The following is a 19,350-nucleotide window of genomic DNA, read 5'->3' on the forward strand; positions in this document are numbered from 1 at the left end:
TCTGTATCCCCACCTTTTAGAAACACCAAGCACCAAGTGCGGGCTGTGTGTCCGCGTTGCCAGTTGTTAAAAGGCACCGGCCCTGTCAGCCTACAGTTGAGTCGCCTTCACATGCCGTTGCCTGTTTTGTGGCCAAGGAGCTCGCAGGCCGTTCCTGCCAGTGCATCGTGCCTGGGGGGTTGTTTAATTTGCTGCATCCTCTCAGCTCTTCTCAGAGTTCTTTTCTCAGCTTTTCAGGAATTTGTGTTTCTCTGAGTGGCAACAGGCCCCTGACTTTTTCTTCTGGATGCTTTCAGAAACTACCATTGTTCAGAGCGAGAGAGTTTGCCCTCGTGCTGGCACACTGCACCTTGGCCTTGCCAAGGCTCTGCTCCCTGGGGGATGTCTCCCAGTCTTGGCAGATCGCCGGGCTGCTCGCTGCCACCTGGTGCTGGCTCTGCCAGCAGCAGCTCCTGCTGAACCCTAAGGCTGGTGTTTCCTTCTCCCCAGGTGTATCTGTGACATCCAGTAACACAGGCGTGCCGGACATCTCGGGCTCTGTCTACTCCAAAACTCAGGTGGGTGCCTGCCGTGCGCCGCTTTGCTGGGGAGCTCAGGCACTGCCTCCCTGGGTGAGGGGGGGTCTCCCCTTGGAGCCCATGGACAGGGAGAAGGGAAACGCTTGGCCTTCCCGCACTTAAAGCAATTCTGAGCCCAGGGAGGGCTGTGGGTAGAGAATCGGTCCGTTCTCTGCACCAGGCACCGGCTCCCTTGCCAATGACTTGCGTTGGGAAGGGGAAGCGTCCCGGTGCCTGGCCTTACTCCGCCGTTGGTTTCTCCCTCTCAGCAATCCTTCGAGAAGCAGGGATTTCACACTGGAACCCCGGCAGCCTCCTTCAACCTGCCTTCGGCGCTGGGCAGCGGCGGCCCCATCAACCCGGCGACGGCGGCGGCGTACCCCCCCACCCCCTTCATGCACATCCTGACCCCGCATCAGCAGCCCCACTCGCAGATCCTCCACCACCACCTGCAGCAGGACGGGCAGGTAAGCGGCCCCCCCGCCCCAGGGGTACCTATACCCCTCGCTGGGGTATCTCTAGGGCTCTCGCTCCCCCGGCCCCCCCTCTCCCTCCCTCCCTCACGCCCCGCAGCGGACACATGCGGACACGCGGTGACACGCACATGCACATACACACAGGGCCGATGAGGACGAGGTGAGGAAGGCCCCGGGGTGCGCTCCGCTGGGGGGTACTCGGCACAGCCCCTTGCTGCTGGGCTGTACCAGGTACGGTCGGGTAGTGCCCCTTCACGCAGACATGCCTGGTCCGTCCTGACCTCCCCGGTCCTCGGAGTGGCGGCTCCGCAGGCCGTAAGGCAGTTAAAGGGGTTCCTCGCCACAGCCACGACCCCGCCGTAGCTTTCAGGTCTAACCGTGGATTTCTATTGTCATAGTTTGTCCCTTTATTTTACATATCCTGGTACTGCAACAGCTTCCATATTTGCAGATGATACTGTGCTGCCAACGCCAGCAGGAAGATCAGGTAATGAACCTCTCTGATAATGCATTGCACTTGCCCTGGGGTCTCCCCCCGCCCCTAAGGCCCCCCAGGCTCACGTAGCCCCCTCCTTCCCCCCCCCCCGTGGCCCCGCCAGGCGAGGAGAGAGGCCCGCAGTCAGTATGTGCACACACACACACCCGCGCGCACAGACACACACCCCCGTGCTCATCCCCTTCCCCTCTCTCCCCCCGCGGTGCGGCCGGGGCCCTTGCTGCCGCCACTGCTCCGGAGGACGGCACCAAGGGGGGGGGACAGCGGCACGGCGCCAGGGTCTCCGGTTGCCCGTGCGGGAGGCAGCCCGTGCCCCCCGGTGCCGGAGGCCGCGGGGAGCTTTGCGCTGGGCTGAGGCGGGTCAGCGAGGAGCCGTAGCCCGCAGCGCCCGGGGCCAGCGGTGCCAGCGTCACCCTGCGGAGCTGCCCGGGGCTGGGACCCCAGGGATGGCAGCGCCCGCGCCCCGGTGCTAACCCTCTGCTTCTCCTCCTTGCCCCCCTTCCCCGCAGAGCGGCTCCGGGCAGCGCAGCCAAGGCAGCTCCATCCCCCAGAAATCCCAGGCCAACAAGTCTGCCTACAACAGCTACAGCTGGGGCGCCAACTGAGGCCGGGGCAGCCCTCGCCCACCACTTGCTTCCGGATGAGTCCCACGGAGCCGACGCCGACGGATGCGGGGAGGAGAGCGCCCTGCGCGGGGCAGTGCCCGGGCCCCCACGGCCCCCGGGCAGGGCAGGGCGGGCCGGCAGGCGGCTCCGCGTTGTCTGTTTTCAGCCACCTTTCCTGTTGTATGTAATATAGAATTTGTATTTTTTCTTTTTTTTTTTTTTTCCTCCTCCTCCTCCTCTCTCTGCATTCAGATTCTGAATCGTTTGCCGTAGGGGCCTTTTTTGGTTTTTACTCCTTTCTCCCTCCTCCCCCTCCCCGCACCTCCTGCTGCCCCAGAACCTCTCGGATCCAAAGGAGTGGAAGCTGCGAGTCGCCTACAGCAAACCCCCTTATTATTAGGAATAAGAACAGTAATTGATATGAACAGCATTGTAAGATGAATTAGTTGAAGTGTTTTTTTTGTACCGTGTTCTAAATTTAATGGATAAATGTGTCTTGTATATAAAAACAAAAACCCCACGCCGTCCTGTAGTTCTCTCATTTCCGTACCCCCGCCCCGCTGCTCTCTGCGACCACCCCCAGGAGCTGGGGAGGGCCCCCCCCATTTTCTGTTCTCCCTCCACGGGCCCCGAGCGCAGGTCCTGCCCCCCCTGCACGCTGTAAGTATCTCCTGCTTCTCCTCTACTTTTGGTCTTTTTTTTTGTTTTTTTTTGTTTTTTTTTTTCTATGCAGTCCAGATCTTGTATTTTTCAGTTCAAACCGCTCACTTCAACTGCAGCCCCCGCGGGGGTTATTTACTGAAGAGAATAAAGATCACAAAGCGACGTGTGTCCTTTCTCATCCCTCCCTGTGCCCCGGGGGGGGCAGCGCTGGCCCCGGCCCCCCTGGGCTCCCCCCGGTGGGACCCTTCTCCCCTCGGGCCCCCCAGGCTCCCAGCACAGGGACGTCACCGCCTGGCCCTGCTCCCCCTGCCTCGGGGGCCGCGCTCTGGTGTTACTGGGGTTACTGGTGTTACTGGGGCTGCTGGTGGTGTGATTGGGGTTACTGGTGTGATTGGGGTTACTGCTGTGTTACTGGGGCTGTTGGTGGTGGTATTGGGGTTACCAGTGTGTTACTGGGACTGCTGGTGGTGTTGCTGGGGTGGCCGCTGTGTTACTGCTGTTACTGGTGTGACTGGGGCTGCTGGTGTTACTGGTGTGGTGTTATTGGGGCTACTGGCGTTACCGGGGCTGCTGGTGCTACTGGGACTGCTGGTGTTACTGGTGCTACTGGGACTGCTGGTGTTACTGGTGCTACTGGGGCTGCTGGTGTTACTGGTGCGCTACTGGGACTGCTGGTGTTACTGGTGCGCTACTGGGACTGCTGGTGTTACTGGTGCTACTGGGGCTGCTGGTGTTACTGGTGCGCTACCGGGGCTGCGCCCCCCGGCAGGCCCCAGGCCCCCTCCGCTCCCGTCCCCCCCCCAGGAGCGCCGGGGCCGGGCCGGGCCGTGGCGGGGGGGCTGCGGGGAGGCCCCGAGCTCTGTCCCGGCCCCGTTGCCGTTCCCGGTGCCGGTGCCGGTGCCGGTGCCGGGGGCGCTTTGCGGCGGCGGCGCTTTGCGGCTGCGGCGCTTCGCGGCCGGGCCCGATGAGCTTTTACGACGCCTTCCGCGGCTTCTTCGGGCTCCCGGGGGGCCGCAGGTACCGGGACGGGCCCGGGACCCCCCCCCCCCCGACTCCCCCCGTTCCCCTTCCCGGTCTCAGCGCCCCCCCCCCCGCAGGCCCCGGGAGCCGCTGTTCGGCGGAGCGCCGCGGGACGAGGACGGAGACGAGGACGCCGAGGGCCCCCCCCGGCCGCCGCCCCCCGATGGCTTCGGCTTCGGCCCCGGCGGCCTGGAGGAGCTGCTCCGGGACGCGGGCGAGCTCCTGGGCGTCTTCGGGGGGGCCTGGGCCGGGCCCCCCCCGGCCATAGGTGGGAACGGGACCGGGGCTGGGCACCGGGGGGGGCCTCGGCGGAGCCCCCAGGCCCGGCCTCAACCCCCCCCCGCCCCCGGTTGTGCCCCGCAGAGCCCCCCCTGCCCGGCCCCGGCCCCGGGCGGCCGCTGCGCGACTCGATGCTGAAGCACCCGGACGGCCCCGAGGGCGCCCGAGACCCGGCCCGGCCCTGGAGCCCCCTCCCGGGGGTGCGTTGGGGGGGGCCCTGCCCTGCCGGGGGGGGGCCCTCGGGTGGCGGAGCACCCCCCCCCCCGGGCCCCGGGCTCCGGTGACCGGTGCTGGCTTTGCCTTGCAGCTGGAGGACGCTCGCCCGGCCCCCCCGGAGCGCAGGGAGGACCGAGGTGGGTGCGGGGGGCGCCTTTGGCGGGGGGGGGGGTCGGGGCCGGGCGCCCCTTCCCCGCGCTCACCGCGCGGCCGCCCCGCAGATCTGGACTCGCAGGTGTCCTCGGCGGGGCTGGGCACCATCCTGAGGCCCGACGAGCCCCAGCCCCGCTCCTACTTCAAGAGCGTCTCCGTCACCAAAGTGACGCTGCCTGACGGGGTGAGTGTGCTCTGCCCTGTGCCACGGCGGGGGTGCCCCGTGGCGCCGTGTGGGTGCCCTGTGACGCTTTGTGGGTGCCCCGTGCCACGGTGCGGGTGCCCCGAGCAGGCGGTGGAGGAGCGCCGCACCGTGCAGGACAGCCACGGCCGCCGCGAGACGACCGTCACCCTCCGGAGGGGCGACCAGGCCTTCATCACCACCACCAAGGAGGACGGGACGGGCAAGGACTGCCGCGAGGAGGTGCTCAACATGGATGACCGTGAGTGGGGGGGCTGGCGGGGGGGGTGCGGGAGGGGTGAGGGGAGCGGGACGGCGCCCTGCGAGCGAGCCCCCCCTCTGCCCTCCAGGGGAGCTGGCGCAGTTCGCAGGCACGTGGCCGCAGCAAGACGAGCTCCGCGCTCCCACCCTGAGCGACCCCTCGTCCGTGCTGGGCACCTTCTTCCGTCGCTGGTTCTCCGGCTGGTAGCCCTGCCCTCCTGGCAGCTGCCCCCGTACGTGAGAGGGGCGTGGGGGTGGCGGGGGGGCTGCCTGGCCCTGCCCGGGGCGGGCGCAGCCCCTTCTCCCCGCCCGTTTTCCTTGCAGGTGGGTCAGGTCCTGCTGGGACGCAGCGGCTGCGCTGGGGGCTGCCCCCACTTCTGGGGCACCGCTGCCTTTTGGGGGCGAGCGTGTATATGTGTACAGAGCAATAAAGTCTATTTATGCTAACGGTGGCGTGCGAGGCTCCTTCAGGCGTGGGGTGGGCCGGGACCCCCCCAGATTTGGAGGTGGGTCTGCCGGGGGCTGCCCTGTGGGTGCAGACACCCACGGGGCTCCTCTGCCCTGGCCCCGTGCCCGCGCTGCTCCCTGCCCGCCTCCCCCGCCCACTTCATCGCCTCCCCCAGGCCCTTCTCGAGGGCCCTGGGAGCACTTCCAAGGCCTTTTCATTAGCGCTGCCCGTGGCTGTGGCTTGGGAAGGGACCCGGCGGAGGAAAGCAGTGGCTCTCCAGCTGGGGAGGCTCCCACACCGGGACGCGGGGCAGGGCGGACTTACACAAGCCAGGACTCGGTGCCCCGCGGCTGCCGGGGAATCCTCGGGGGGCTCCAGCACCGCAGGCAGGGATGGGTGGGAGCAGGGACGCGGCTGCTGCCCACGGCCCCACACGGGACTCTGGTCCCTGCGAGGCGTCTCCCCACTGCATCTCGCAGCCCTGATTGGTTTAAAGTCTGCGCGTTATCATCCACCCCAGCCCGGGGCTCATAAAATGCCACAAGGAGCCGGTGCTGCTGCCACTGCCCCTGCCTGGCCGGCCCCATGGGCTCCCCGTCCTTCTTGAAGAGGGCCCAGGCCCTGCTCCACGTCCGGAACCAGCTCCTGCGGGAGTGCCTAGCCGAGCTGCTGGCCGTCTTCGTGCTCATCGTGAGTGGGGCACGGGGGCTGCGGGTGGGCTGGGGACGGGGCCAAGCGCGGGGCGGCCACCGCTGGGGTCCTGCAGCCCCGCGGCTGTGCTGCGCCCCAGGACGGGGACGGGATGGGGCTGCCTGGGGGGATGGCTGTGCCGTGACTGACGGTGACCCCAAACCCGCCTCACCTCCGGCGTGAACCCTGGTCCCACGATGCCTGATGCACCCTCTGCTGTGGGCGCTCCGGTGTGATAAGGGAGCGGGTGCTGCCACGTGTGCCTGAGGGAGCAGAGCTGGGCAACGCGTGCCTTGATGCCTCCTGCCTCGAGGCAGGCAAAGGTTGGGCTCCAGAGCTGTGCTGGGCACTTGGGACGGATCCAGCAGCGGTGAACGTTGGCACCGCAGCTCTGCCAGCGCCCCCCAGCCCCGACGTCTCCCTGCAGAAGCAGGTGACTCAGTTACTGATAATATTTTTCCCTCATCATCGAAAACGCGAGCGAGGGCAGTAACTGCAGCCCTGCCTGGCCTGTCCCGCGTGGGCAGCTGGAGCCCAGAAAACGGGGGAGCCCCGTGCCCAACCACACAAAACCGCGGAGACTGCAGGGGAAGAGGCACCGGGGCAGCGCGTGGCACGGGGTGGTGTTGGTCCAGCCAGTGGCCGCAGCGCGGGAGACCACGGGTGCTGCGCAGGGGCTCAGCGAGGGGCCGGGGGTGTGGAGGCGGTGGTGGAGCCGTGCCCCTCTCTCCCAGCTGATCACGCTGAGCGGCTCGGCGCAGATGGTCACCAGCTCCGGGACCAAGGGGAACATCCTCACCTCCTACCTGGCGGGTGCCCTGGCTGTCATGGTGGCCATCTACACAGCGGGGGGAGTCTCTGGTGAGGCTGGGGTCCCTGCGCTGCTGCGGGGGCTCTGTTCTGCGCTCCCTACGCTCACCCCTCCAGCACCAGGCTGCTGTCGGCTCTGGATCCTTCAGGCCCCCAGCTCCCAGCCCCTCTTCCCCGCTCTGTTGCAGGGGCTCACCTGAACCCAGCTTTCTCCCTCTGCATGTGCCTGCTGGGGCAGCTCCCGCTGTGGAAATTTCCCATTTTCGCGGCCGTGCAGACCTTGGGATCTTTCATCGCCGCCGGAGCCGTCTACGCCCTGTACTATGGTATGCAGAAGCCCACATGCACCCCGGCACTCTGGGGACAGGGTGTGCACGGGGCGGGCGTGCTGCTGGGGTCCTGGCTCTGCGTGTGCCCTGCACCGAGGGGTCACCGGCACGCGTGCACCGGCTCTGCCCTGCAGACGCCATCCAGTTCTACAGCAACGGGACCCTCGCTGCCTCCGGCCCCCTGGAGACCGCCTCCATCTTCGCCACGTACCCTGCCGAGTACCTCTCTATCTCCAATGGCTTCTTGGACCAGGTGGGTGCCAGCCCCGCGGCTCCCTGCTGGGGTGCCGGCCCCCGTGGCGCTGAGCTGCCGTGCCGGCCCCGCAGGTGATGGGCACGGCGCTGCTGATCGTGGGCATCCTGGCCATCACCGACACCCGCAACAAGGGCGTCCCCAAGGGCCTGGAGCCGGTGGCCGTGGCCCTGCTGGTTTTCTCCATCGAGGTCTCCATGGGCTCCAACTGCGGCTGCCCCATGAACCCCGCGCGGGATTTCGGGCCCCGGCTCTTCACCTACGTGGCGGGCTGGGGCGCGGAGGTCTTCAGGTGGGTACGGGGGGAACACGGCGAAGGGTGTGTGTGGGGGGGCGGCACGGACGCCCCCGTGCCCACGCTGCCCCGGTCCCCAGCAGGGACAACGCCTGGTGGTGGGTGCCGGTGGTGGCCCCGCTGCTGGGGGCGGCCATGGGCACGGCGCTCTACCAGCTCCTCGTGGCCTTCCACCACCCGGCGGAGGACGGCGGCGGCGGTGCCCGGGGGGCCAAGCGGGACAACAGCAGCACCGCCATCCCCCTGGGAGCCGGGCCCTGGGACAAGTGACAGCGGGCAGCGGCGCGGCCCCAATAAAGGAGCCCCGATGCGGGCACCGTGTGTCTGTGCTGGGGGGCACCGGGCGCGGGGAAGGGGGGGGGGCACCGGGAGGAGGGGGAACCGGGGGGGTAGGCACCGGGCAAGAGGGGGGGGTCACAACCGTCGGGCCCGGCCGTGGGGGCCTCGACGGCCGCCCCCGAGCCCTGCTCCCCGCCGTGCCCCGGGGTCCGTCCCCCCCCCCTTCCCCGGTCTCTCCCCGCCGCCCCCGCATCACTTCCGCCGCCGCCCGCCGACCGGCGCCGCCGCGGCCATGGGGCGCTGAGGCGGCGGCAGCGGCAGCGGGGCCGCAGCGGCCCCGGCCCCGGCCCCGGGCCGGCCCCTGCCCGCCCGCTCCCCATGGGCTGCGGGGCCGCGGGCCATGGAGCGGTGCGCGGCCCGCCGGGCCCCAGGTGAGCGGGGCGGGCCCCGGTAGGCCCCGGCGGGCCCCGGTAGGCCGCGGCGGGCCCGGTGCGGTCGTTGCCCCGGCAACGCGGCGGCTCCCGCAGCGGCGGGGCGGGGCGGGGCGGGCCCGGGGCACCGGCACCGGCACCGGCCGCGCGGGATGGCGCCGCCGGGGCGCGCCGCGGGCCCGCAGCCATGACGGTGCCCCGGGAGATGCCCGAGAAGTGGCCGCGGGTCCGGGGCCCCGGGGGGGCAGGTGGGTGCCGGCCGGGCCGGGCCCGGCACCGGGAACGGGACCGGGACCGGGACCGGGCCGGGCCTGCGGGGACGTGCGAGGGAGGGGGAGGAGGAACGGGGCCGCAGCGCCGGGGGGGGCCCAGAGCAGGGCCGGGGGTCCCGGGGGTGCAGGGCCCGGGGGGGCCCAGAGCAGGGCCGGGGGTCCCGGGGGTGCAGGGCCCGGGGGAGCCCAGAGCAGGGCCGGGGGTCCCGGGGGTGCAGGGCCCGGGGGGGCCCAGAGCAGGGCCGGGGGTCCCGGGGCTGGGGGGGGGATGCAGCCCGGGTGGGGGTCACACGGTGTGCAGGGACAGGGCTGCGCCTTTGGGGCCAGGGGGGATTTGGGGTGCAGGTGAGTTGGGGGGGGGGTAATAGGAGAGCCTGGGGGGGCAGTTGTGGGGCTGAGGGGGGGCAGTTCTGGGGCTGGGAGGGCAGTTCTGGGGCTGGGGGGGGCAACTGTGGGGCAAGGGGGGCAGTTGTGGGGCCAGGGGGGCAGTTGTGGGGCCGGGGGGCAGCTGTGGGGCGGGGGGCGCGGGGCTGAGGACGCGCTGTGTTGCAGAGGAGGAGCGGCGGGTGCGAGCCAACGCGCGGGAGTACAACGAGAAGTTCCAGTACGCGGTGAGTGGGGGGCCCCGGCAGCACCCCCGCGGCTCTCCCGCCGGGGTCGGGGGCTCGGGGGTCTGGGGTCCGGGCCTTGCGTTGCCCACCGGGTGGGTGCAGGGGGCTGGGGCTAAAAATAGGTGTTTGTCCCTGAGGAAATTGTGCTGACCAGCCGTTAACGCCCTGGAGCTGCGGGGCCGGGGCTGGAGGGGGGCATCTTGTGCTCGCAGGGGATTACGCGGCCCCCAGCAGGGCCCTGACCCCCCCCCCAGATCTGCCTGCGCCCCCTCCCCGGTCCTGGAGCACCGAGGTCTGGCTAATTAACGAGCTTCCGGAGCGGCCGGGGGAGGGGCAGCGCTCACCTTGGCCTCCCCCTCCACGCTGGAGGTTATTTCTGGCTGCTCCAGACCAGGCCCTGCCTCGGCCTCGCCGCCTGGGAGGCCCTGGAGGCTCTGGGCCTGGGAGGCCGCTGGGGGGACTGGGAGCCACTGGGATGCTCTGGAGGAGGAGGCCAGCCCCGGGTACCGGCTGGCGGCAGAGGCAGAGGAATCGGCTTCTCGAGGAAGATGCCACAGCGTTAGGACTAGGGCAGGAGCCGGGGGTCTGGGTTTATATCCACAACCCCCAAATCGGGGGTGAGCTGTGCTGCAGCCCTGCCCCAGAGCGATGCTGAGAGCCGCGGGGCCTCGGCGACTCCTGAGCCTCGCTTCTTGGCTGCTCCGTCCTCAGAGCAACTGCATCAAGACCTCCAAGTACAACATCGTCACCTTCCTGCCTGTCAACCTCTTCGAGCAGTTCCAGGAAGTGGCCAACACCTATTTCCTCTTCCTCCTCATCCTGCAGGTGAGTGCTGGGGGCCCGGAGAGACGGGGGTCCCTGCGCTGTCCTCCCCGGGCCGTGCACCCGGGGGCCCAGGGCACGTCCTGCCCCTGGGGAGCTGCAGGGTTGGTGGCATGGGGCCAGGGCTTGCCCTGGCCCTATAACTCCCTCTCCCCGTCCCCAGCTGATCCCGCAGATCTCTTCGCTCTCCTGGTTCACCACCATCGTGCCTTTGGTTCTTGTCTTAACCATCACAGCTGTCAAAGATGCCACCGACGACTATGTGAGTGCTCCCCGTGCGCCCCTCTCCCCGGGGCTGCTCGCCCTGTGTCGGGCACAGGGACTTGGGGCTGGGCGGGGGGCTGCGAGCCTGGGGTGGGTGCACGGTGCTGCCCAGTGGAGGCGATGCTGGGGCTGTGGTGGTGGTGGTGCAGGGGGGGCAGCGGATGCAGGACCCCATCCCCAGTGTGGCTGACGCTGCTGTCTCTTCCCTTCTGTGCCCAGTTCCGCCACAAGAGCGACAACCAGGTGAACAACCGGCAGTCTCAGGTGCTGATCAGCGGAGTGTGAGTGTCACGGGGACAGGGCCGCCGGGGAGGGGGCACGGGACCCTCGCGGGATGCAGCCCCCTCCGGAGGGGCACGGGGAAGCGATGCTGCTGGCTCCCGTGTGACGCCGCCCCGCTGTCCCTCTGCAGCCTCCGGCAGGAGCAGTGGATGAACGTCCGCGTTGGGGACATCATCAAGTTGGAGAACAACCAGTTCGTGGCAGTGAGTTTGGCCCCGAGATGAGCACGGCCCTGGCTGGGCAGTGCGCGGGGGACACGGGTCTTTCTGCCCACGCTGCTTTCGTGCTCCTTTGTCATCTCTTGGGGCTGAGACTGCGGGGTTTCCTGAGGCTGGAAGTTGCATTTAGGCTGCGTTTGAGGTCTGGGGATTTGTCTGACACGGGCACTTCAGGCAATGGCATCCAAGTCAGCCCCAGAGACCCTGCTGGCCTTAGCTTCTGTAGGGCAGGGCTGCATCGGAGGGCCAGGAGCTTCCCCGAGGAAGGCAGAGGGGAGCCCCAGTGCCAGCGCAGCCCTTCAGCGTGTCTCTCCCGGCAGGCTGACCTCCTCCTCCTCTCCAGCAGTGAACCCCATGGGTTGTGCTACATAGAGACCGCGGAGCTGGATGGGTAGGTAACTCCCGCTCTCCTTGGGTGCCGGCAATCCCTGGGCCACGGGTCGCAGGGGAAGGCAAGAGGTAGGAGTGAGATCAGGCTGAAGGCAGGGTGGGAGCTGCTGGGGGCCCAAAACTGGGGAGCATCCCTGAGTTTCTCTCTGCCAGGCTGTTGCTAACCCTGCGCAACGCCTCCTTACCCACAGAGAGACCAACATGAAGGTGCGACAAGCCATCCCCGTGACCTCGGAGCTGGGTGACACCAGCAAGCTGGCCCTGTTTGATGGTGAGTACCTGAAAGCAGCGCTCTGTGATGGGGCGGCTCTCGGGTGTCCCCCTCCGTCACTTGGCTTGGGTCCGCCTTGCTCCTGGAGAGACCAGGACCATCCGTGTGATGCTGCAGTCCCGTGGCTCAAAAAGGGTCTCTGGGGAGGGTGCTGGGAGCACTGGGATGGAGCTGGGCAGGTGGGGAAGGTGTGTTAGAGCTGAGCTGTCCTCTGCGTCCAGGCGAGGTTATCTGTGAGCCCCCCAACAACAAGCTGGACAAGTTCGGCGGGACGCTGTACTGGAAGGAGAACAAGTACCCCCTGAGCAACCAGAACATGCTGCTGCGGGGCTGCGTCCTGCGCAACACGGAGTGGTGCTTCGGCCTCGTCATCTTCGCAGGTGGGCTGGGACGGCCTGCCACCGCTGCCCTCCGGGGAGGGGAGAGAAGAGGAGGGGACCCACCGACAGCTTTCCCTCTCCCCAGGTCCCGACACGAAGCTGATGCAAAACAGCGGCCGGACCAAATTCAAGCGGACGAGCATCGACCGGCTGATGAACACGCTGGTGCTCTGGGTGCGTGGAGAGGGAGCTCGGGGGGAACCCGTCCCTGACCCGGCTGGGGCTCTGATGTCCCCTCCTGTCCCCAGATCTTCGGGTTCCTGGTGTGCATGGGTGTGATCCTGGCCATCGGCAACGCCATCTGGGAGCACGAGGTGGGCGTCTGCTTCCAGATCTACCTGCCCTGGGACGAGGGGGTGCACAGTGCCTTCTTCTCCGGCTTCCTCTCCTTCTGGTCCTACATCATCATCCTCAACACTGTGGTGCCCATCTCGCTCTACGTGAGGTAGGGCAGGGGCTGTGGGGCTGGGCTGTGGGCGTGCGAGGGGCAGGTGCCAGGAGCAGGGCTGGGGAGGGGAGACGGGGATGGAGACCCCGGGCAGGGCTGCGTGCGTGGGGCGGGCGCGGGCTGCTCTCCTGGAGATGGGCCACATCTGCCCTTGGGGATACCCCAAGACCTGAGGCCCTGCAGGTCCCTCGGGGCCCCCCTGGCTGTGTCTGTCTGGCTGCTCATCTCTCCCTGCCCTGGCTGCATGCTGGTTATTTTGCTCTGCCGTCCTGCAGCTCCCAGGCTCCTGCACTGTCCCCTTCTCTCTCTCTTTTAATTTCTCTCTCTTTTCGTTCCCCAGCATGGGTTCTGTCACCCTTAGCCCCGAGGTAAGAACGTGTCGCCCCCACCCCTCCCACTAGCTCATTGCTGTCTGCCCTGGGGGCTGGGGAGGGGGTTTTGGGGCACGTAGGTGTGTGAGAAGCTCGGGGAGCCCTGCGAGCTGTCCCCTCCGTGTCCCTGGTGGCGGCTGTTGGCAGGAGTGGGTGCGGGCCAGCCCCGGGGAAGGGCGCGGGAGACGGAAAGCAGCGTGGGGCCCTGGGTGCCAGGGTGCCCCCGGGGCTGGGGGCCTGGGGTGGGCGTGCGTGTGCCCATCGCTGGCTCAGCAGAGCGTGCTGCCCTCCCTGGTGACACCTGGCTGTGCCCCCCACGCAGCGTGGAGGTGATCCGGCTCGGGCACAGCTACTTCATCAACTGGGACAAGAAGATGTACTGTGCCAAGCGCCGGACGCCAGCCGAGGCCCGGACCACCACCCTCAACGAGGAGCTGGGGCAGGTGGAGTACATCTTCTCTGACAAGACCGGCACCCTCACCCAGAACATCATGGTCTTCAGCAAGTGCTCCGTGAACGGGCACAGCTACGGTGAGCGCCGGGGATAGGGATGGGGCCGCCTCGGGGCGTGGGTGCACCGGCTCCTCTCCCGCAGATGCCTTGGGGCAGCCGTTTCCTTCTCCCGGGGGAGATGGGGGGATGAGGGGGGCCATCTGCAGCGCCGTGGGGCTGTTCTGTGGCACTCCTGGGCGTCGATCCCTGCCTCGGTTAACTCCGTGCCCTGGTTTGCAGGCGACGTGCAGGACGTGCTGGGTCACAAGGCAGAGCTGGGAGAGGTAAGGGTGCTTCAGGGCCGGTGCCCGCAGTGCTGGTGGCCATGTGTCATGGATGTCACCCTGTCCTCTCCCCCTGCCAGAGGCCAGAGCCGGTTGATTTCTCCTTCAACCCGCTGGCGGATCCACGGTTCCAGTTCTGGGACCCCAGCCTGCTCGAAGCTGTCAAGCTGGGGGATCCCCACGTGCACGAGTTCTTCCGCCTGCTCTCGCTCTGCCACACCGTCATGTCCGAGGAGAAGAGCGAAGGTGGGCGAGGAGGGCAGCACCTGCCTGCCCAGCTCGGGAAGGGCACCGGCCCTGATCCCCGTGCTGTCCCGTGCCCCCAGGGGAGCTGTTTTACAAGGCTCAGTCCCCGGACGAGGGGGCGCTGGTCACGGCTGCCAGGAACTTCGGCTTCGTGTTCCGGTCCCGCACACCCAAAACCATCACAGTGCACGAGCTGGGCCGAGCCATCACCTACCAGCTGCTGGCCATCCTGGACTTCAACAACATCCGCAAGCGCATGTCTGTCATCGGTGAGGTTCTGGGCACGGCACCGGGGCTGCGGGAGGGCTGCAGTGGGGCCGGGGTGCTTGGCTCTGCGTGGTGCGATGTGGCTGTGGAGGAGCATGGCTGGGGCCTGGAGCAGGGCCTGCTCCTGCACCCCTGAGCCTGGCAGCTTGTCCCCTGCTTCCCGCAGTCCGCAGCCCCGAGGGCAAGATCCGGCTGTACTGCAAAGGCGCTGACACCATCCTGCTGGAGCGGCTGCACCCCACCAACCAGGACCTGACGAATGTCACCACTGACCACCTGAATGTGAGTGGGGCAGGGGGCTGCCGACAGGGCTGGGAAGGGCAGGGGGGCTGCCCAGAAGTGCTGAGCCTGGGTTGTGCCCCGTCCTTGGAGGGAATTAAAGTCTGGGAACGCTGCTGGGGGTCTGCCTGCGTGCCCAGCTTCAGCTGTTTGCAGGAATATGCCGGCGAGGGGCTGCGGACGCTGGTGCTGGCCTACAAAGACCTGGAGGAGAGCTACTACGAGGACTGGTCTGAGCGGCTGCACCGAGCCAGCGGGGCCCCCGAGGCCCGTGAGGATCGCCTGGCTCGGCTTTACGATGAGGTGGAGCACGATATGATGGTGCGTGGGCTGGGGGACTGGGCAGGGAGGTGGCCGGGGGGCAGCCCGTGCTGACCCCCTGCCCGTTTGGATCCCACAGCTGCTCGGAGCCACTGCCATCGAGGACAAACTGCAGCAGGGGGTCCCCGAAACCATCGCCATCCTGACGCTGGCCAACATCAAGATCTGGGTGCTGACGGGGGACAAGCAGGGTGAGCCACTGCGGGCGGGGAGCTACCGGCGGGTGTCTGGGCTGGTGGGAGATGAGAACATCCATGGGCTGGATCCTGCCATGCGGAGGGACACAACCCCCCGCTCAGCCCCTGGCTCCCTGTCCCCAGAAACAGCTGTGAACATCGGCTATTCCTGCAAGATGCTGACCGACGACATGACCGAGGTGTTTGTGATCACGGGCCACACGGTGCTGGAGGTGCGCGAGGAGCTCAGGTGAGGGCAGGGGGGCAGGCAGAGGACACCTGTGGGGCACTGCTCAGCGTGGGGGAGCTGGGGGGTATTAGGGTACCCCGAGTAGAGCCCCCCGACCTCTCTCCCCTCAGGAAAGCCCGGGAGAAGATGATGGATGCGTCACGCTCCATGGGCAACGGCTTCTCCTACCAGGAGAAACTCTCCTCCACCAAGCTCACCTCGGTGCTGGAAGCCATCGCGGGCGAATACGCCCTGGTCATCAACGGGCACAGCCTGGTAGGGCCTGGGGAGCGCTGGGCCGGGCGCCCCGCCTGCCCCTGCTCTTGTCCCCGACTGTCCCCACGCTCTCCTTGCAGGCCCACGCGCTGGAGGCGGACATGGAGGTGGAGTTCCTGGAGACGGCGTGTGCCTGCAAGGCCGTCATCTGCTGCCGCGTCACGCCCTTGCAGAAAGCCCAGGTGGTGGAGCTGGTGAAGAAGTACAAGAAGGCCGTGACCCTGGCCATCGGGGACGGCGCCAACGACGTCAGCATGATCAAGAGTGAGTCCCGGAGTCTGGCGAGCCATGGGAGGGACGGGTCCATCCTCGTGCTGTCCTGGGGCCTGCTGGAGCCCCCGTCCTTGCCCGTCTGCATCGTGCAGGAGCACGATCCAGCCTGGGGGGAGCTGTCACTGTCGCCTGTGCTCCTGGCAGGGCCCTGCTCACCCCACGTCTCTCTTTCCACAGCTGCTCACATCGGGGTGGGCATCAGCGGGCAGGAGGGCATCCAGGCGGTGCTGGCCTCCGACTACTCCTTCTCACAGTTCAAGTTCCTGCAGCGGCTGCTCCTCGTGCACGGGCGCTGGTCCTACCTACGCATGTGCAAGTTCCTCTGCTACTTTTTCTACAAGAACTTTGCTTTCACCATGGTCCACTTCTGGTTTGGCTTCTTCTGCGGCTTCTCGGCACAGGTGAGTTACTGGCTCCGTGCTCATCGCAGGGTCTGTGCGCGAGCTGCGCCCTCAGGAGCGTGCCCCAGTCCCTGGGGCGCCTCATCCGGCACCAGCAGGCAGAGCCTGGGCTCCTTCTGGAGCACGGCACGGTGCTCGGTGCTCAGAGCCCGTGTCACAAGGGCTGCCAGACGGTGGCAGCAGCACCCCACGCTGCTCGGGTTGGGCACCCACAGGCGCTGGGGGTGGCTCCTGCGTCCCCGCTCTTTGGGGACTGTGGGCACGGGGACGTGTGGGCTGGCTCGGGCGTGGGGCCCGCAGGTCTTGCATCCCCCTGAGCCCTCCGTCCCACGCAGACCGTGTACGACCAGTACTTCATCACGCTGTACAACATCGTCTACACCTCGCTGCCTGTGCTCGCCATGGGCGTCTTTGACCAGGTACAGTGGGGCGCGACAAGGCCGGGGGGTGCTGAGAGGGTGTCCGGGGGGCACAAGGAGCTGGTGCTGCTCTGCAGGGGCTCCGGGTGCGGCTGTGGGAGCTGCCCAGGATCCGTGCTGCCCCTGCCTGGCGTCCTGCGGGAGGAAAGGCTGCTCCGGGCTGGGCTGGGCTGTCCTTGTCCCTGCTGCTGGCGGTGGCAAAGGCTGGCTCGGCCCCAGGCTGCCTGGGGCTGGAGGGAGGTGCCCAGATTGCTGCGTGCCCCCAGGACGTGCCGGAGCAGCGGAGCATGGAGTACCCCAAGCTCTACGAGCCCGGGCAGCTGAACCTGCTCTTCAACAAGCGGGAGTTCTTCATCTGCATCGCCCAGGGCATCTACACCTCCGTGCTCATGTTCTTCATCCCCTACGGCGTCTTCGCTGACGCCACCCGTGACGACGGTGCCCAGCTGGCCGACTACCAGTCCTTTGCTGTCACCGTCGCCACCTCCCTCGTGATCGTCGTCAGCGTGCAGGTAGGGAGGGAGTCCTGTGCTACGCCGGGAGGTGGCCGTCGCACCGAGGGCACGTGCAGTGAGGGGCCTGTGGCCATGCTCAGGGCACCCTGGCTGTCCCTCGAGCCCTGCCTCCTCCTTCCCCTCTCTGCCAGATCGGTCTGGACACGGGCTTCTGGACGGCCATCAACCACTTCTTCATCTGGGGCAGCCTGGCAGCCTACTTCGCCATCCTCTTTGCCATGCACAGCGATGGCCTCTTCCAGATGTTCCCCAACCAGTTCCGCTTCGTGGGTGAGTCCCGGGGGGCCGAGCGCTGCTCTCCCCCGTTCTGGGGCCCTCGGGCAGGGCGCTGTCCCCACCAGGCCCTGGCTCATGCCTCCCCCCGCCAGGTAACGCGCAGAACACGCTGGCGCAGCCCACCGTCTGGCTGACCATCGCCCTCACCACTGTGGTCTGCGTCATGCCCGTCGTTGCCTTTCGCTTCCTCAAGCTGGATCTGAAACCTGAGCTCTCAGACACGGTAAGCCCCTGGGGGGAAGGCAGGGGGAGCGACGGAGAGCCGCAGTGCCTCCCCCCCGCTACCCTGACGGTGCCCCCGCTCCCTGCCTCTGCCCCCAGGTGCGCTACACTCAGCTGGTACGGAAGAAGCAGAAAACCCAGCACCGCTGCATGCGGCGCGTGGGGCGCGTGGGCTCGCGCCGCTCCGGCTACGCCTTCTCCCACCAGGAGGGCTTCGGGGAGCTTATCATGTCGGGCAAGAACATGCGCCTCAGCTCCCTGGCGCTCTCCGGCTTCGCCGCCCGCCCCAGCGCCAGCTGGATCGAGACCCTGCGCAAGAAGAAGGGCGGCGAGGGCAGCACCGCCTGCAGCCCCAGCGGCGCCGCCGACAAGACGCTCAAGGTGTGAGGCTGGGGGGGGGTCGCGTCCCCTCCCGTGCGGCCGGGGGGGGGTCCAGCCAGTGCCAGCCTGTGGCCTCTCCCCGGCTCCTGTGCCCTCTCTCCACGCAGCCATGAGCCAGGCCCCCTCCTGGGGATTCCCTGGGGGGAGCAGGGGCCGTGCGGGCCCGGGTGCTGAGGTTTGGAGGAGGCTGGACTGTTGCAGTGTAACCAAAAAAAAAACAACAAAACAAAACAAACTCTTCCCTGTCCCTGCGCTGGACAGACAGACGCTGGCCCCCGGCAGCGCCCCACGCCCCCCGGGGCACTTCTCTATCAGTATTCACCTCCACAGCGTGCAAACACCCCGATCACACGCGAATGTATCATGCCAGAGCCACCACCACGGGCAGGGCGCTGGGGGCCCAGGGGGCAGCACCCTGCGCCCTGCCCGCTCCCCCCACCCCTCACCCACGTGTCTTCTTTTTATATATAAAAGGAAAAAAAAAAGAAAAAAAAAACCAACAAAAAGGAAGAAAAACCCTCCAAGTTTACAGAGCGCCTCGTTTCTCTCAGCGTTGGCACAGCTGGTTAGGGAGAGAGCACGGGGACGGGGGGGACGGGGATGGGGGGCAAGGTCCCTGTGGGTGCAGGGGACGTCGCCGTCCTCTGCCACTCGCTCCCGCGTGGGCACGAGAGGGAGAGGTCCCTGCAGGAGAGAAACCCCTGCAGGGTGACCCCTAGGCCAGGCTCTCAGGGCACGGGACCCCCGTGGGGCGTGCGGTGGGAAAGGGGAAGCGGCCCCTGGCGCCTTCCTGCTTTCTGCGGGCAGGAGCCCGAGGCCCTGCGGCGTTTGCACGCTGCCGTGATTCACTCCCACGCCGGGGGCTTGCACAACCCTGGGCCTCTGCTTCCTTCTCCTTTGCCTTGGGACCTCTCCCTCCTCATCCTCATCCTCGCGGGGCACCCAGCCCCCTGGGCAGCCAGGGCCCCTCTCCCGTGGGGACCTCGTGGCATCGTCCCCTCCCCTGTGCTGCCCCTTGGGGTGAGGGTCTGGGGGGGCCGAGCAGGGGGGGGACACCAGGGGGACGTCCCCATCCCCTCCGTGCCCTTCCCCAGGGTCGCTTTGTTCCTTTTCGGCCTTCTGGGAAGGCGGCAGGGCCGGGGGGTGCCGGCCCCCGGGACCGCTCCGTGCTCATACCAAAGAGGAAACAGTTCAGGACCGGCTTTGGCGGGGTCTAGAGTCTATTTTTGGGGGCGTTTTGGTTTATTTTCTGGTTTTCTCGGGGTGGGGAGGGGTGGGGACGGGCGGGGGCCGAGGACCGTCGCGTATAATTTATTACACATTTCTATACTTGCCGAACTGTATCATTTTATGGGTACACAGAGGAAAATAACCAGCTTTTTATATGCATATATCTATATCTATATATATATATAAATGTTCTCAGCAGCTTCTGCCGTGTCTCTGTTTCCTGGCCCGGTGCCGGAGGGGGGGGGACGGACGGGGGGGCCGCAGGTGCCGCGGGCCAGGTACGGGGCCGGGA

At 67.5% G+C, this 19,350-nt stretch overlaps 4 protein-coding genes across 17 annotated transcripts in view; all 4 read left to right on the forward strand.

Moving 5' to 3' along the window:
- UBAP2L (ubiquitin associated protein 2 like) overlaps window positions 1–2,654 on the forward strand; it is a 29,635-nt gene extending 26,981 nt beyond the window's left edge. For 5 of the 11 annotated variants that reach the window (XM_066986283.1, XM_066986281.1, XM_066986284.1 and 2 more), the window contains 4 exons: window positions 490–557; window positions 827–1,024; window positions 1,470–1,520; window positions 2,039–2,654. In XM_066986283.1, the coding sequence (XP_066842384.1) occupies window positions 490–557; window positions 827–1,024; window positions 1,470–1,520; window positions 2,039–2,134 (413 nt within the window). In that variant the 3' untranslated portion in view covers window positions 2,135–2,654. Of the gene's footprint in view, window positions 1–489; window positions 558–826; window positions 1,025–1,177; window positions 1,437–1,469; window positions 1,521–2,038 lie in introns of those variants that run through there. The other 6 variants (XM_066986291.1, XM_066986286.1, XM_066986287.1 and 3 more) reach the window with 3 other exon arrangements.
- A 1,002-nt stretch (window positions 2,655–3,656) lies between these two features.
- HAX1 (HCLS1 associated protein X-1) lies at window positions 3,657–5,354 on the forward strand. Of its 2 annotated transcripts, none has more exons than XM_066986323.1 (7): window positions 3,657–3,814; window positions 3,895–4,085; window positions 4,181–4,296; window positions 4,404–4,449; window positions 4,534–4,649; window positions 4,758–4,908; window positions 4,997–5,354. In XM_066986323.1, exons 1-7 carry the CDS (start codon window positions 3,762–3,764, stop codon window positions 5,113–5,115), a joined length of 792 nt encoding a protein of 263 aa, XP_066842424.1. In that variant the 5' UTR covers window positions 3,657–3,761; the 3' UTR covers window positions 5,116–5,354. The 2 variants fall into 2 exon arrangements, with proteins under 2 accessions (XP_066842424.1, XP_066842425.1); XM_066986324.1 differs by having other exon boundaries at window positions 5,232–5,354.
- Window positions 5,355–5,931: 577 nt separating this feature from the next.
- AQP10 (aquaporin 10) lies at window positions 5,932–8,101 on the forward strand. Its single transcript, XM_048049205.2, has 6 exons — window positions 5,932–6,045; window positions 6,780–6,906; window positions 7,044–7,181; window positions 7,319–7,437; window positions 7,512–7,729; window positions 7,813–8,101. Exons 1-6 carry the CDS (start codon window positions 5,941–5,943, stop codon window positions 8,000–8,002), a joined length of 897 nt encoding a protein of 298 aa, XP_047905162.1. The 5' UTR covers window positions 5,932–5,940; the 3' UTR covers window positions 8,003–8,101.
- A 190-nt stretch (window positions 8,102–8,291) lies between these two features.
- On the forward strand, window positions 8,292–19,261 carry ATP8B2 (ATPase phospholipid transporting 8B2). Of its 3 annotated transcripts, none has more exons than XM_066986348.1 (27): window positions 8,292–8,442; window positions 9,267–9,325; window positions 10,037–10,150; window positions 10,311–10,409; window positions 10,631–10,692; window positions 10,824–10,896; window positions 11,232–11,302; window positions 11,493–11,572; window positions 11,794–11,952; window positions 12,038–12,126; window positions 12,201–12,397; window positions 13,094–13,302; window positions 13,504–13,547; window positions 13,628–13,793; window positions 13,874–14,062; window positions 14,227–14,342; window positions 14,496–14,660; window positions 14,740–14,851; window positions 14,981–15,086; window positions 15,197–15,341; window positions 15,422–15,605; window positions 15,792–16,015; window positions 16,351–16,434; window positions 16,701–16,946; window positions 17,081–17,219; window positions 17,318–17,448; window positions 17,547–19,261. In XM_066986348.1, the coding sequence occupies exons 1-27, from the start codon at window positions 8,412–8,414 to the stop codon at window positions 17,832–17,834; spliced, it is 3,582 nt and encodes a 1,193-aa protein (XP_066842449.1). In that variant the 5' UTR covers window positions 8,292–8,411; the 3' UTR covers window positions 17,835–19,261. The 3 variants fall into 3 exon arrangements, with proteins under 3 accessions (XP_066842449.1, XP_066842445.1, XP_066842448.1); XM_066986344.1 differs by lacking the exon at window positions 8,292–8,442 and adding an exon at window positions 8,554–8,690; XM_066986347.1 differs by lacking the exon at window positions 8,292–8,442 and adding an exon at window positions 8,554–8,690 and having other exon boundaries at window positions 14,987–15,086.
- The last annotated feature ends 89 nt before the right edge of the window (window positions 19,262–19,350 follow it).

Source organism: Anser cygnoides, chromosome 33 (genome assembly GCF_040182565.1).
Source record: "Anser cygnoides isolate HZ-2024a breed goose chromosome 33, Taihu_goose_T2T_genome, whole genome shotgun sequence".
In the NCBI taxonomy this organism is placed as follows: domain Eukaryota; kingdom Metazoa; phylum Chordata; class Aves; order Anseriformes; family Anatidae; genus Anser; species Anser cygnoides.